The sequence below is a fragment of the Talpa occidentalis genome, unplaced genomic scaffold (assembly GCF_014898055.3).
Source record: "Talpa occidentalis isolate TD23 unplaced genomic scaffold, MPIMG_talOcc4v2.1 talOcc4.7, whole genome shotgun sequence".
NCBI lineage: Eukaryota > Metazoa > Chordata > Mammalia > Eulipotyphla > Talpidae > Talpa > Talpa occidentalis.
In genome coordinates, this window is record NW_023605083.1 from 90,187,096 (window position 1) to 90,200,220 (window position 13,125).

The window sequence follows — 13,125 nt, forward strand, 5'->3', positions numbered from 1 at the left end:
AGCTTAAAGTTTCTCCTCAGGGATAATTTGGTACAGTTAAGCACATGGTTAAGGAATGTGGAGTGTTTTCTGTAGGAATAAGGTGATAGGGAGCCAGTGATGGTTTTCTAAGCAAGAAAAAATAGGTAGGTAGGGAAGGGACTGGGGCAGAAAGACTTTTAAAAAAGAAATTTATTGGGACTCCCCTGTGATGCAGCGGTTGAGCGCTGGGTTGTGAAGCTGCCTGCAGCCTCTGCAGCGCCGGTTCTATCCCCAGCTGCCAGCGAGGGTCCCACATGGCGCGCAGACCTCTCCTGCCACCCGCTGCTCCCCTCAGCAGTGTACTTTGTCAGTCTGCCTATTCTGCTACCCGCTCTGGCTCTGGTGAATTCTTTCACCCTCCCATGCTTCTGACTGTACCCAATGTTTACATAAATAAATCTTTAAAAAAATAATAAAAAAAAATAAAGAAATTTATTAGGAGGCCTACAAGAATTTAAACTACGGTGATTGTTATACAGGAAAAGAAATGAACATAATATTTCAAAGGAAGAATCAGTAAGAGTTGTTGTTTGGATAAAGGAATGAGCCATTAACAAAAATATTGAGAGGGGCCTCCCTGGTGGCTCAAGGGTTAAAGACAGCGCTATCAAGCTGCAGCTAGCCACTGTAGCGAGTTCGATTCCCTGCCAGCCAGGGAGGTGACCCACATGGCAAAGCAGACCTCTCCTGTCTCGCCCACTGCTCCCTTCAGCAGTGTATTTCAGTCAATCTACCTGTTCTGTTCCCCACTCTGTCTCTGGTGAATCCTCTCACCCTCCACATCTCTGGCCTGTACCCCAGTTCTGGTATGTATAAATAGATAAATCTTAAAAAAAAAAAAAAGTTGAGGCTACGAAGGGCAGCTAGTTTGGAGCAATGACTTGTTTTTACAAATGGTGAATTTGACACAATAGTGGACCAACGGAGTGGAAATAATCCATAGATAGTTGGACATACAGGACTAGAGAGAAGATGGAGGAGATAAAAATAATGAAAAAAGATTCATTTGTCACAGTGAGAGTTAAGAGTCAGTGACGAATTAGTTTGTAACTAGAGAGGCATAAGGCCAAAAGCTGAACATTATACTTCATTGATTTTTTTAAAAGAGTTTATTTATTTATTTATGCATGCAAGGCTGGGGTGTAGGCCAGCGGTATGGGGTGAGGGTGAGAGGATTCACCAGAGACAGAATGGGGAGCAGAACAGGCGGATCCACTGAAATACACTGCTGAGGGGAGCAGCGGGTGAGACAGGAGAGATCTGCACCATATGGGTAGCTCCCTGGCCAGGATCGAACTCTTGCTGCAGTGGCTGCGGATTGCTTCATAGTGCTGAGACTTAACCCCTGGTGCCGCCAGGGAGACCCTGTTCTTTATTGATTTATAAAATAACTGATGTTTATTCAGGATCTGCAATGTGGTATTCCTTGAATACTGAAAAGTCAAACAAAAAACCCAATAACTAGCACAGTGTGATTTGCACAGGCATCATAGGGCACTGTGGGAGTGGGACAGAGTAAATGTTTCAGCCTCCTGGGCTTCAAAGACTGAGAAGACCATAGTAAAAAAGCTTGGCCCAAAAGGATTCAGTAGGCAGAAACAAGAACAGAGGTGGTTCCAGGAAAGGGAAAAAAAGAGTATGCACAATGAGAAAGATGAAAGGACTTGACAGATTGTAGAACGTAAGGATTACTGTCAATTGTGTTCTTCTTGCCAGACAGTTCTCTGCCTCTCACACATGATCTTCCTTGGGTAGCTATTCTGGTAACATACCTTCTCTCTCTATCACATGGCCTTCATTTGTCCACACCGTGATCCACCTAGTAACCTTAATCCACAACATGAAAGTCATCTTCTGTATCTTACATGCAAAACACTTCCAAAATTCTGTTGATTTTTTTTTTTTTTAACCTTGAATGTCTCTTATATATACCACTCTCTTCTCTCCATTCCCTTGTCCTTACGTCAGCTCCTCATCCTCCTCTGCCTAGATTGTTCTCAGATATTTCCCTGAATCCCATTTTGACTTCTTCCATGTCATCTTCCTCAGATCAGTATTAGTAAAGTGAAACTTAGTAACTCAGTTTAACTCAATTTAAACCTCTGGTGACACAGTCACCTTGCAAATTGATTCCGAGCATTTAACATGGCATATAACACTTTTCATAAGCCACTTTGAGTAGCTGCTTTTCTGTTGGTTTTGATTTTGTACTTTACTTCCCATCATACTAAGCAAATCTTCCTTCCTGCTCCTTGCTTTTCTTTCATGTCTCTAGGACTTTGTATATGCTGCTCCCTAACTTGCATTGTCTACTCATAATTCCTCCCAGACTATATTCTTTATTCATTTATTTTATTTACTTCTGGTGCTTTTATTACCTCAATTTATATCTACCTTTCTGCTTTCTTTTGAACCCGGCAAATTATTCTTTTGCTATACTTACTGCACAGTATACTAATGCTAGCTAAATGTCTCCCCCAACTAATCCATCAGTTCTTCTTTGTCTAATTAAATATGTGGGTTTAAGCCCTGAAAATAAGCTACATTTCAGAAGAAAGGTTTGGGAGTCATTAGAATATATTGATAGTAGTAATTAAAGCCAAACATAATTTTTCTTTATTTTATTTATTTATGTATACAAGAGCTGGGGTGCAGGCCAGAGGTTTAGGGGGTGAGAAGATTCACCAGAGACAGACTGGGGAGCAGAACAGGCAGATCTACTGAGATACACTGCTGAGGGGAGCAGTGAGCAAGACAGGAGAAGTCTGCTGTGCCATGTGGGTCAGCTCCCTGGCCAGGGATCGAACTCGTGCTGCAATGGCTGTTGATAGCTTCATAGTGCTGAGACTTAACCCCTTGCGCCACCAGGGAGACCCCCAGGCATAACATATTATGCTCTCATGTGAGAGGAGAGAGCTTACATCAGAATCCTGGAGAGCGCCAATATTTAAGTCAGAAAACAGAAAAGGACATTGGTGAGGTGTCCTCAAAGAGGGAGGAAGGAGAAATTACAAGAAATAACAACAGATGTTAAGGGGGTTGAGGCAATCATGTTAACCAGTGATAAATGGTGCAGAAGATCAAGTTAATTGGCTTTTTCATATAGCAATTACAATCTTGGTGACTTTGCCAGAGAGTAACTTCAGTGGAGTGATGAAAAACAATGAATTTGTAGGGGATTTTTTTTTCAACTGCTGCATTATTGATATTTGAGCTGAATAGTTATTTTTGTAGGGACTGTCCTATGGGGACATGTTTAGCAGTGTCACTGGTTTCTATCCACCAGCTGCCAATAACCTCCCCACCCCCGAGTTGTAACAACCAAAAATGGCTTTATGCATTGCCATTATCCTCTCAGTGGCAAATTATCTCCTGTTGAAAGACCCCTAAGCAGTGGAAATTGAGTGGGAAAGTGAAAAAGTGGAGACATGGGAATATATTGCATTTTTAATTAGGGTTTGATAGGAGAAAGAAGTTTAAAAAAGGGTTTAAAGTGAAGGACTTAATTATTTCCTATCAACATTTCCGAAATATGTTTTGATTCTTTCTTTAGCTCTGGCAGTATTGGAAAGCTGTTAGGTCCATTGCCTATGCACCCTGCAGCTGAAGATAACTATGGTTATGATGCCTGTGCCATACTCTGCTTACCCTGCGTCCCCAACATCTTAGTAATTGCTACTGAATCTGGAATGCTGTATCACTGTGTTGTGTTGGAAGGGGAAGAAGAAGATGACCAAACAGTAAGTAGTGTACTGTGTATGTCTCCACACCTAATGTAGTTCCTGGACCAGCATGAATGCTTAGTATATGAGGAATTTTAGTTTATCTGACACTTCTGTATATTTTGGAATTATACATTTAATTGAAACACTTTAAATGGAAAGAAGTTAGAAGGTACCCAGCTACTTTAGTCCACCAACTACCTGTTTCCTTTTAAAATCTAAATTGAGGGCCTCCCCGGTGGCGCAGCGGTTGAGCGCTGGGTTGCGAAGCTGCCCATGGCCTCTGCGGCGCCGGTTCGATCCCCGGCTGCTCCCCGGCAACCGGAGGAGGATCCCACATGGCACGCAGACCTCTCCTGCCGCCCGCTGCTCCCCTCAGCAGTGTGCTTCGGTCCTTCTGCCTGCTCTGCTCCCCGCTCTGGTGAATTCTCTCACCCTCCTGTGCTTCTGACTGTACCCAGTGCATGTATAAACAAAACAAACAAATAAATAAATAAAAACATGCCTCTATTAAAAAAAAAATAAATAAAATCTAAATTGAAGTCTTGGGTGATAGAACCTTTGAATCACTGAATTGACTCTTCTCTATTCTTGTGTATTTACATCTTCCTAAAAGGAGACCTTTTTTTCTCTTTTAAGCATAACAAGGCATTGTTAGAATAGGGGTGGAATTAAGAATATGAAAGCACTCTTTGATTCAGCTTTTTGCTTTTGTCTTTAATTGTGTATATTTTCAAGTGAACATGAAAAGCCAACATTACAATGCTTTTTTTTTTTTTTTTTTTTTTTTTACAGTCAGAAAAGTCGTGGGATTCAAGGGTGGACCTCATTCCTTCTCTGTATGTGTTTGAGTGTGTTGAGCTAGAGCTTGCCCTGAAGTTGACATGCAGAGAGGATGATCCCTTTGATTCTGACTTTTCTTGTCCAATCAAACTTCACAGAGGTAAAGTATTCATTAAATTTAGTTTTTTCATCACATTTATACTTGATGCTATTATAGATTTAGAGACTGATCCCTTATAATTTATTTGTTATTTGTTCTGTAGTTCCAGCCATTAAACAGTTCTTTTGGCCTTTTAGTCACTATATTTATATTTTAAGTTCAGAAAAGACTGAGCAAATATCTCAAGTTTTAAAATAGTGGCTTTCACTATTAGCCACATTATCCAGATTAATAATAGTGAATTTTTTCTGGCCCTATCAAACGAATATTTATGATTCAAATATTTAAATGGATACAAGCTTTAATAAACTTTTAAAATAACTAAAAATCAAATTATATTCATATTAAGTATAAAATTCTTTATTTTTGAGTACACACTTATGTTGTTGTACCCACATCCAATTTGAATGTCATCCTTTTTATATTTTGTCTTATCTGGGTTGGTAGAAGATCCTTCATCTCTACTCATCTAGAGAGCTTTTGGATAAGCTTCTAGAACAAAGAATGCATTGTCCAGACCCAGAGTAGATGAGTGGAAGGAATTTGTGACTAGGAATCTGGAGTGTGCTAGCTTTTATTATTACTCTGTAGTAATGGGCATTTTCTCAGCCTCCCTAGTCTTCCATTTTCTCATCGGAAAACAAGAGGGATAACATTAGATACTCTCTCAGATTCCTTCTAACACAGAAATCCTATAAAATCCCTCTACCCTTTGTAAGTCTCCTCTAGGATCTTGTCTTCTTCCCTGTAAAGAATGTGCAATAAAAGCTTACTCAGTCTGGAATAATTGGATGGATCTTCAGTAGTTTTCCTCTATCCACTACAGAGTTCGACCTTATAGCAGCTTGACCTAATCTTGCATTTTTATTTGCATGTTTATGTAGGTCTGGTAATAATGGCTTCAACTCTATTACTATACTATAGTCAGAACACTTAGAGAGATAGTGGTCCTTACATAATAAACTGACAGGGAGAACCATTTGGTCATGTCTAAACAATGTTTGAAGAGATATAATCTGGATATTAAGTATCAGCACTTTGCTTTATAGGTGAGAAAATTGAGACCAAATGATCTCAGTGGTATGATTTGATTTCCTATAAAGATACATTTGTCTTTGGGAAATCTTAATTATAGGCATTTTTACATTGGGCCTTCTCATGAGATTTAATATTTTCCAATGTGAAACTAAAAAATGTTTGACTTAATCATATTTGTACATAAGATATATTACAATCCCTGAAACAAACCCATTTTTTTAAAAGATTTATTTATGCATACAAGAGCTAGGGTGTAGGCCAGAGGTGTGTGTGGTGAAAGGATTCACCAGAGACAGAGTGAGGAGCAGAATAGGCAGATCTACTGAGATACACTGCTGAGGGGAGCAGTGAGCAAGACAGGAGAGGTCTGCTGTGCCATGTGGGTCAGCTCCCTGGCCAGGGATCAAACTCATGCTGCAGTGGCTGCTGATCGCTTGATAATGCTGAGACTTAACCCCTTGGGCCACCAGGGAGGCTCCATACGCATATTTTTTTTTTTAAAGATTTATTTTTATTTATACAAGAATTGGGATACAAGCCAGAGATGCGGTGGGTGAGAGTGAGCGGGGCACAGAACAGGCAGGTTGGCTGAAATACACTGCTGAGAGGAGCAGCAGGTGAGACAGGAGAGGTCTGCCGCGCCATGTAGATATCTCCTGGCCAGCTGGGAATGGAACCCACGCTGCAGAGGCTGCAGACAGCTTCTCAGTACTTTGCAACCCGCTGCACCACCAGAGAGGCCCACCATACCCATATTTTTAATGACATAAATGAAATGGCTACCTTATGGATATGGAGGTGGGAGGGAGGTCTAGCAAATTTCCTACTTCAGTTACTTATATTGGCTCATTCTTGATAGATTTCTGTTATATCCTAATGCTAGTATTTTTCTGTTGACTTCAGCACCACAGACACATTTTGAAAGATCATTTTAAATTATAGTAGACCATGATTTGAGCCTTGAATTATCAAGTGTCAAAAATGAAGTTTTTCAGGGCCTCCCCGGTGGCGCAATGGTTGAGCGCTGGGTTGCGAAGCTGCCTGCAGCCTTTGCAGCGCCGGTTCGATCCCCGGCTGCTCCCCGGCCACCAGAGGAGGGTCCCACAAGGCCCACAGACCTCTCCTGCCGCCCGCTGCTCCCCTCAGCAGTGTACTTCAGTCCTTCTGTCTGCTCTGCTCCCCGCTCTGGCTCTGGTGAATTCTCTCACCCGCCCGTGCTTCTAACTGTACCCAGTGCTTGTATAAATAAATAAATCTTTAAAAAAAAAAAAAGAAAGAAAATCCTTTAAAAAAAAAAAATGAAGTTTTTCAGTGTTTATTCAGAGGGATGCATTATGCAAACCCCCAATGCAAAAACCTAATATCCACTTTACAACATTTACTTACTATATATACTATATAGTCAACAATAAAAAAGTGAGACTGTTAGAGAAAATTTTAATTTAGGAGTTTATGGATGACAGATGCCATCTTAAATCAGTTTTCATTGCTCCTATACATTGTTTTTGTTGTTTAATGTTTATTCCTATTTTAGTTGTTTAATGATTTAAAAATCCTGAGTCATAAAATAAGTAATAAGTATTCAAAAACTCATCTTGGAAGGAAGTACAGAAATTGTCATTAAAATTGTTACACTGCTCCTGTTTCTTAGTATAAATACACACGATTGTCAAACAAAACTATCAGGATAAGTAGAACTTCACATTTCATCCCTGGCTGACTTTTCGATGACAGAATTATTCACTGAGCAGTTGTGGTGAAGTCTTTTTAGTGCCTGTGCTATAGGCGTGTGCTTGTGTCAGCAATTTCCTGTAAGTGATTGTATGCAAGCAGTAGGTTCACTACAGAGCTACAAACTTGCTGAATTTCCATTTTATTTTGAAGAACTGTAAGTGCACACAAGTAGACAGAGAGGCATAAATGAGCTATCTGTCAGCAAGTGTTTATTTTGGTGAACACTTGTTATAGAAATATTGAGACTTTAACGTCTTTGGATTGTGTTTTATTAATTATACTTCAGAATACAATATAAATGTCCTATAGACTCTCTATTACCTCAGTCAACAAATGTGTTTGTGGGCTACTGGGGTGAATTCTTTCATTTTCCTAATCCCTTTATATTGCATTCGCAGATCCCAAGTGTCCCTCAAGGTACCACTGCACTCACGAAGCTGGTGTCCATAGTGTTGGGCTCACATGGATTCATAAACTTCACAAATTTCTTGGATCAGGTGAGTTTATTAACTTTCTGAGCTTTTTGTTGTTTCATAAATGCTACCAAAAGTAGCTTGAAGGCCTCCCTGGTGGCCCAAGGAGTTAAGCTCCGCACTATGAAGCAATTCATAGCCTCCGCAGCATGAGTTCCATCCCCAGCCAGCCAGAGAGAAACCCACATGGTGAAGCAGTCCTCTCCTGACTTGCCCACTGCTGCCCTCAGCAGTGTGTTTCACAGTCAGTCTGCCTGTTCTGCTCCCCACTCTAGCTCTGGTGAATCCTCTCACCCCCCACATCTCTGGCCTGTACCCCAGCTCTTATATGCATAAATAAATAAATCCTTTATAAAAAAAAAAGTAGCTTGAATAGAAAAATAGTGGAGGGCCTCGCAGTGGTTGAGCGCTGGGTTGCAAAGCTGCCCGCAGCCTCTGCAGCGCCGATTTGATCCCCGGCCACCGGGTGAGGGTCCCACATGGCACGCAGACTTCTTCTGCCGCCCGCTGCTCCTCTCAGCAGTGTACTTGGTCCGTCTGCCTGCTCTGCTCCCCGCTCTGATTCTGGTGAATTCTCTCACGCTCCCGCGCTTCTGACTGTACCCAGTGCTTGTATAAATAAATAAATAAATCTTTAAAATAAATAAATTAATTAAAATAAGTCTTTCTTGGAAAAAAGGAAAAAGAAAAATAGTGGAGAACTCAGTGAAACCAGAAGTTGATTCTCTGAAAAGAACAACAGAATGGACAAAACTTAGATTAACCAAGAAATAAAAAAGATTCAGATTACTGTAACTAGGAATGAAAGGAGGACTAGTACTACTGACCTTGCAGAAAAAAAGGTTGTAAGGGAATACTGTCAACAGCTGTATGCCAATCACATAACTTAAATGACTCAAAAAGAAATAGGAAACTTGAATAGATCTGTAACAAGTAACAATATTGTATCAGTAATCAAAAAATTACCCAAAAGGAAAAGCTCAGGGCATGATGTCTTCACATTTAAAGAATTAATGCCAAATCTTCACAGCTCTTTCGGAAAAAAAGAAGACAACAAAGCGCTTCCCAACTCACTCTATAAAGCCAGTATTACCTGATACCAAAACCAGAGAAAGACGTTGAAGAAAAGAAAACTGCATATCTCTCTTACAAAAATAGATGTAAAATATTCTTTTTTTTTTTTTTAAAGATTTATTTATTTATTTATTTATTTATTTATTTATTTATTTATTTATTTATTTATTTATACAAGCACTGGGTACAGTCAGAAGCACGGGAGGGTGAGAGAATTCACCAGAGCCAGAGAGGGGAGCAGAGCAGGCAGAAGGACCGAAGTACACTGCTGAGGGGAGCAGCGGGCGGCAGGAGAGGTCTGCGCACCATGTGGGACCCTCCTCCGGTGGCCGGGGAGCAGCCGGGAATCGAACCGGCGCTGCAGAGGCTGCGGGCAGCTTCGCAACCCAGCGCTCAACCACTGCGCCACCGGGGAGGCCAGATGTAAAATATTCTGAACAACACACTAGCAAATTCAGCAACATATAAAAAGGATTATACATTATGTCAAATGGGATTTATCTCAGGGATGCAAGCTTGATTTATTGAGAATTCACTTAAAGTATTATACCTTATCAGTAGAATAAAGGATAAAACTACATGATCATCTCACTAAACACTGAAAAAGCATTTAAGAAAATCCCATACACTCAATGAACTAGCAATAAAATGGAACTTCCTCTACTTGTTAGAGTCTCTGAAAAACCTGCAGCTGACACTCTACTTAATGATGGAAGATGAGTGCTTTCTGTATTAGCTTTCTAATGCTGCTGTAATAAAGCACCGGAATTTAGTGGCTTAAAAAAGTTATTATCTTAGGGCCTCCCTGGTGGTGCAGGGGTTAAAGTCTTGGTGCTGTTAAGCTATTGCCAGCCACTGCAACATGAATTCGATCCCCGGGCAGGGAGCACATGGCGCAGCAGACCTCACCTGCCTCACCTGCTGCTTCCCTCAGCAGTGTATCTCAGTACATCTGCCTGTTCTGCTTCCCACTTTGTCTCTCGTGAATCATGTCACCCCTCGCACCTCTGGCCTGTACCCCAGCTCTGGTATGCATAAATAAGCAAATAATTTTTTTTTTAAAGTTACTGTCTTAAAGTTCTTTGGGTTAGAAATTCTAGAATGATTCCACTGGGCAGAACAGAGTTCCTTTCCAGAAACTCTTAAGAGAGAATCCATGTCCTCACCTTTTCCAGTTTCTACTGCCTTCCTTTGCTTGCAGCACTTTTCTTTCATCTTAAAAATCAGCAATGGTGGGACAAGTAGAGTCCTCCCTTTGTATCACCCAGCTTCTTTGCTGCTCCCCTCTCTTTTAAGGAAACTTGTGATGACATTGTGTTTACCCAGCTAATCCAGGATACTCTCCCTATCTCAAAGATGTCTGATGGACAGCTTTATTCCATCTGCAACCAATATTCTCCATGGCCTTGTACCCTGATATTCACAGATTTTGGGGATTGAGATGCAAACTTATCTGGAAGTCCATTATTCTGTCTATTGTAGTCCACCCATGACCCCCAACGATATATGTGCAAAATGTATTACCCCTAGCATGATTATGGCAACACAGGGTTCAAAACCTCATCTAACTCTCTTGAGTTCTAAAGTCCCCAGTATCATATACATCATCCAAATCAGGTAGGAATCTTGAGTATAATCTACCCAATGCAAAAGTATCAGTAGGCTTAGAAACGAGAAAACAAGTTACCTGCTCCCTGAACATAGTGGTGGAACAGGTATAGGTATTGGTTATATACATTCCAGTTCAAAAGGAAATGGAAAGAAAAAAGAAAGCACAGGTCTCAATTTCAAAATCCCAATTCTTTTGGGTTTCAAATTCTAAGGATAATCCTCTTGGCTTGCTGCTCTGCTCTCTGTGTAATCCTTCATTTTTCAGGAAAGGTAACATTTGTCCATAGTTGAGTGGTTCTATCAGCCGGTTTCCTGCCTATAGAATTTTAGCGGTAGAATAGCCTATTTTAATCCTTTCTATGACCTTTTCAGTACAAGCCAGCAGTGTTGGCGTAGGTATAAAATTCTCGAGAACCTGTTGGGTCTCTTGTGCATATCATGAGGATTCACTCTAGTAGACAAGAGGTTCATCCATAGATCTTTCCTAGATAATCTCATCTCAGTTTTGGCTTTTGCTGAGATGGTTACAGGCTCTTAGTCACACTAAATCTCTTCAAAGAACTGTGTTATATGACTAAATAGTCTGACCTTCTTTCAAAAGTATTAGAAAAAGACTAGATATCCACACCAGTGACTTTTTCTCTAAGATACGCTTTCTTGACAATAAATCTCAATTTTTGCATTTTTTGCCATCTAGATAGTCTGAGAATTTCCCAAATCGTCAAGGCGTTGTGCCTTTTGTTTACAAGTTCTTCCTTCAATTCTACTTTCCCTTACATTCTACCATAATCAACAAGAATAATCTAGGCCACATCCATGTTTTACCTGGAAATCTCCTCAGTTAAATGTCCACTTACAAGTTCTACCTTCTACACTTTCCGCCTAAGAACAGGAACAAGATGTCTGCTATTGCAACTTCTGTTCAACATCAATGGAGGTTCTAAACTAGGGAAATAATTAAGAAAATGAAATAGGGGCCTCTCTGGTGGTGCAGCCTGTTGAGCGCCGCGCTATGAAGCTGCCCACAGCCTCTGCAGCATGGGTTTGATCCCAGCCGGCCAGGGAGAATCCCACATGGTGCAGCAGCCCTCTCCTGCCACACCCGCTACTCCCCTCATCGGTGTCTTTGGCCCGTCTGTCTGTTCTGCTCCCCGCTCTGTCTTTGGTGAATTCTCTCACCCTCCCGCGCCTCTGACTGTACCCCAGTTCTTGTATAAATAAATAAATCTTAAAAAAAAAGAAATAAAAGACATTTAGATTGGAAAGGAAAGAAGTAAAATTATGCCTGTTCTCTTATTATATGATCTCTGATACAGTAAATAAGAGGGAACACACTAAAAAACTAAAACTAGTGAGTTCACTAAGGTTGCAGGCAATAAGACCAGTGTACAAACATCACTTCTGTTGCACAGCAATGAAGAGTCCAGAAGGTAATTAACAACATAATTTCATTTCTTTTTTTTAAAGATTTCTTTTTTTTTATTACACTTACAAGAACTGGGGTGTAGGCCAGAGGTGTGATGGGGGGAGGGTGTGTTGAGAGTATTCACCAGAGAGAGGGAAGCAAAACAGGTGGATTGACTGAAATACACTGCTGAGTGGACATTTTATACATTTACAAGAACTGGGGTGTAGGCCAGAGGTGTGATGGGGGGAGGGTGTGTTGAGAGTATTCACCAGAGAGAGGGAAGCAAAACAGGTGGATTGACTGAAATACACTGCTGAGTGGAGCAGCTGGCAAGACAAGAGAGGTCTGCTTTGCCATGTGGGTTGGCTCCCGCTGGGGATCACTCATGCCACAGTGGCTGGCGATAGCTGGATAGCCTTGAGAATTTAACCCCTGCGCCACCAGGGAGCCCCAATAATTTCATTTGTAATAGCATCATAATGAATAAATACTTAGGAACAAATTTAGCAAAAGAAGTACACAATGTATTTTAAAACTACAAAACATTGTTGAAGGAAACGATGCCTGAATAAATGAAAAACATTCCATGCAAATAGATCAGAAAACATACCCCCCAGATTGATGTGCAGATCTGATGAAATCACTGTAAGAATTCTTCTTAGAGTAAATATTTGCAAATATATCTGATTGCAAATAATATATACAACTGCATGTTGTATGATTCCAGTTGTATAAAATGTCCAGAATAGACATTTTGTAAATCAAGTGAAAGAAAGTAGATTAGTGTTTATTGCCTAGGTCTGGGGCGAATGGAAGAAATTAGGGAGTGATTGTTACCAGATATGGGAGTTTCTTTTGGTAATGAAAATATTTTAATCACCTTATATCTAAAACATAAAGAACTCTTAGAATTCTAAAGATAAATAGCTAATTTCAAAAATGAACAAAGGATTTGATCAGACTTTTTCCATTGACATGCAAATAGCCATTAAGCACATGAAAACATGTTCAACATCATTAGTCATTGTAGAAATGAGATACCACATCACATCCACTAAAATGGCTAAAATCAAAAATGACAGAACAATAAAATGTTGGTAA

The 13,125-nt window shown here is 40.4% G+C and overlaps 1 protein-coding gene across 1 annotated transcript in view; it reads left to right on the top strand.

The window, feature by feature from the left end:
- The window catches only part of NUP88 (nucleoporin 88), a 33,834-nt gene that overhangs the window by 11,984 nt on the left and 8,725 nt on the right, over window positions 1-13,125 (top strand). The window contains exons 6-8 of the mRNA XM_037493438.2: window positions 3,575-3,761; window positions 4,539-4,686; window positions 7,857-7,955. Coding sequence (XP_037349335.1) covers window positions 3,575-3,761; window positions 4,539-4,686; window positions 7,857-7,955 — 434 coding nt within the window. The remainder of the gene's footprint in view (window positions 1-3,574; window positions 3,762-4,538; window positions 4,687-7,856; window positions 7,956-13,125) is intronic.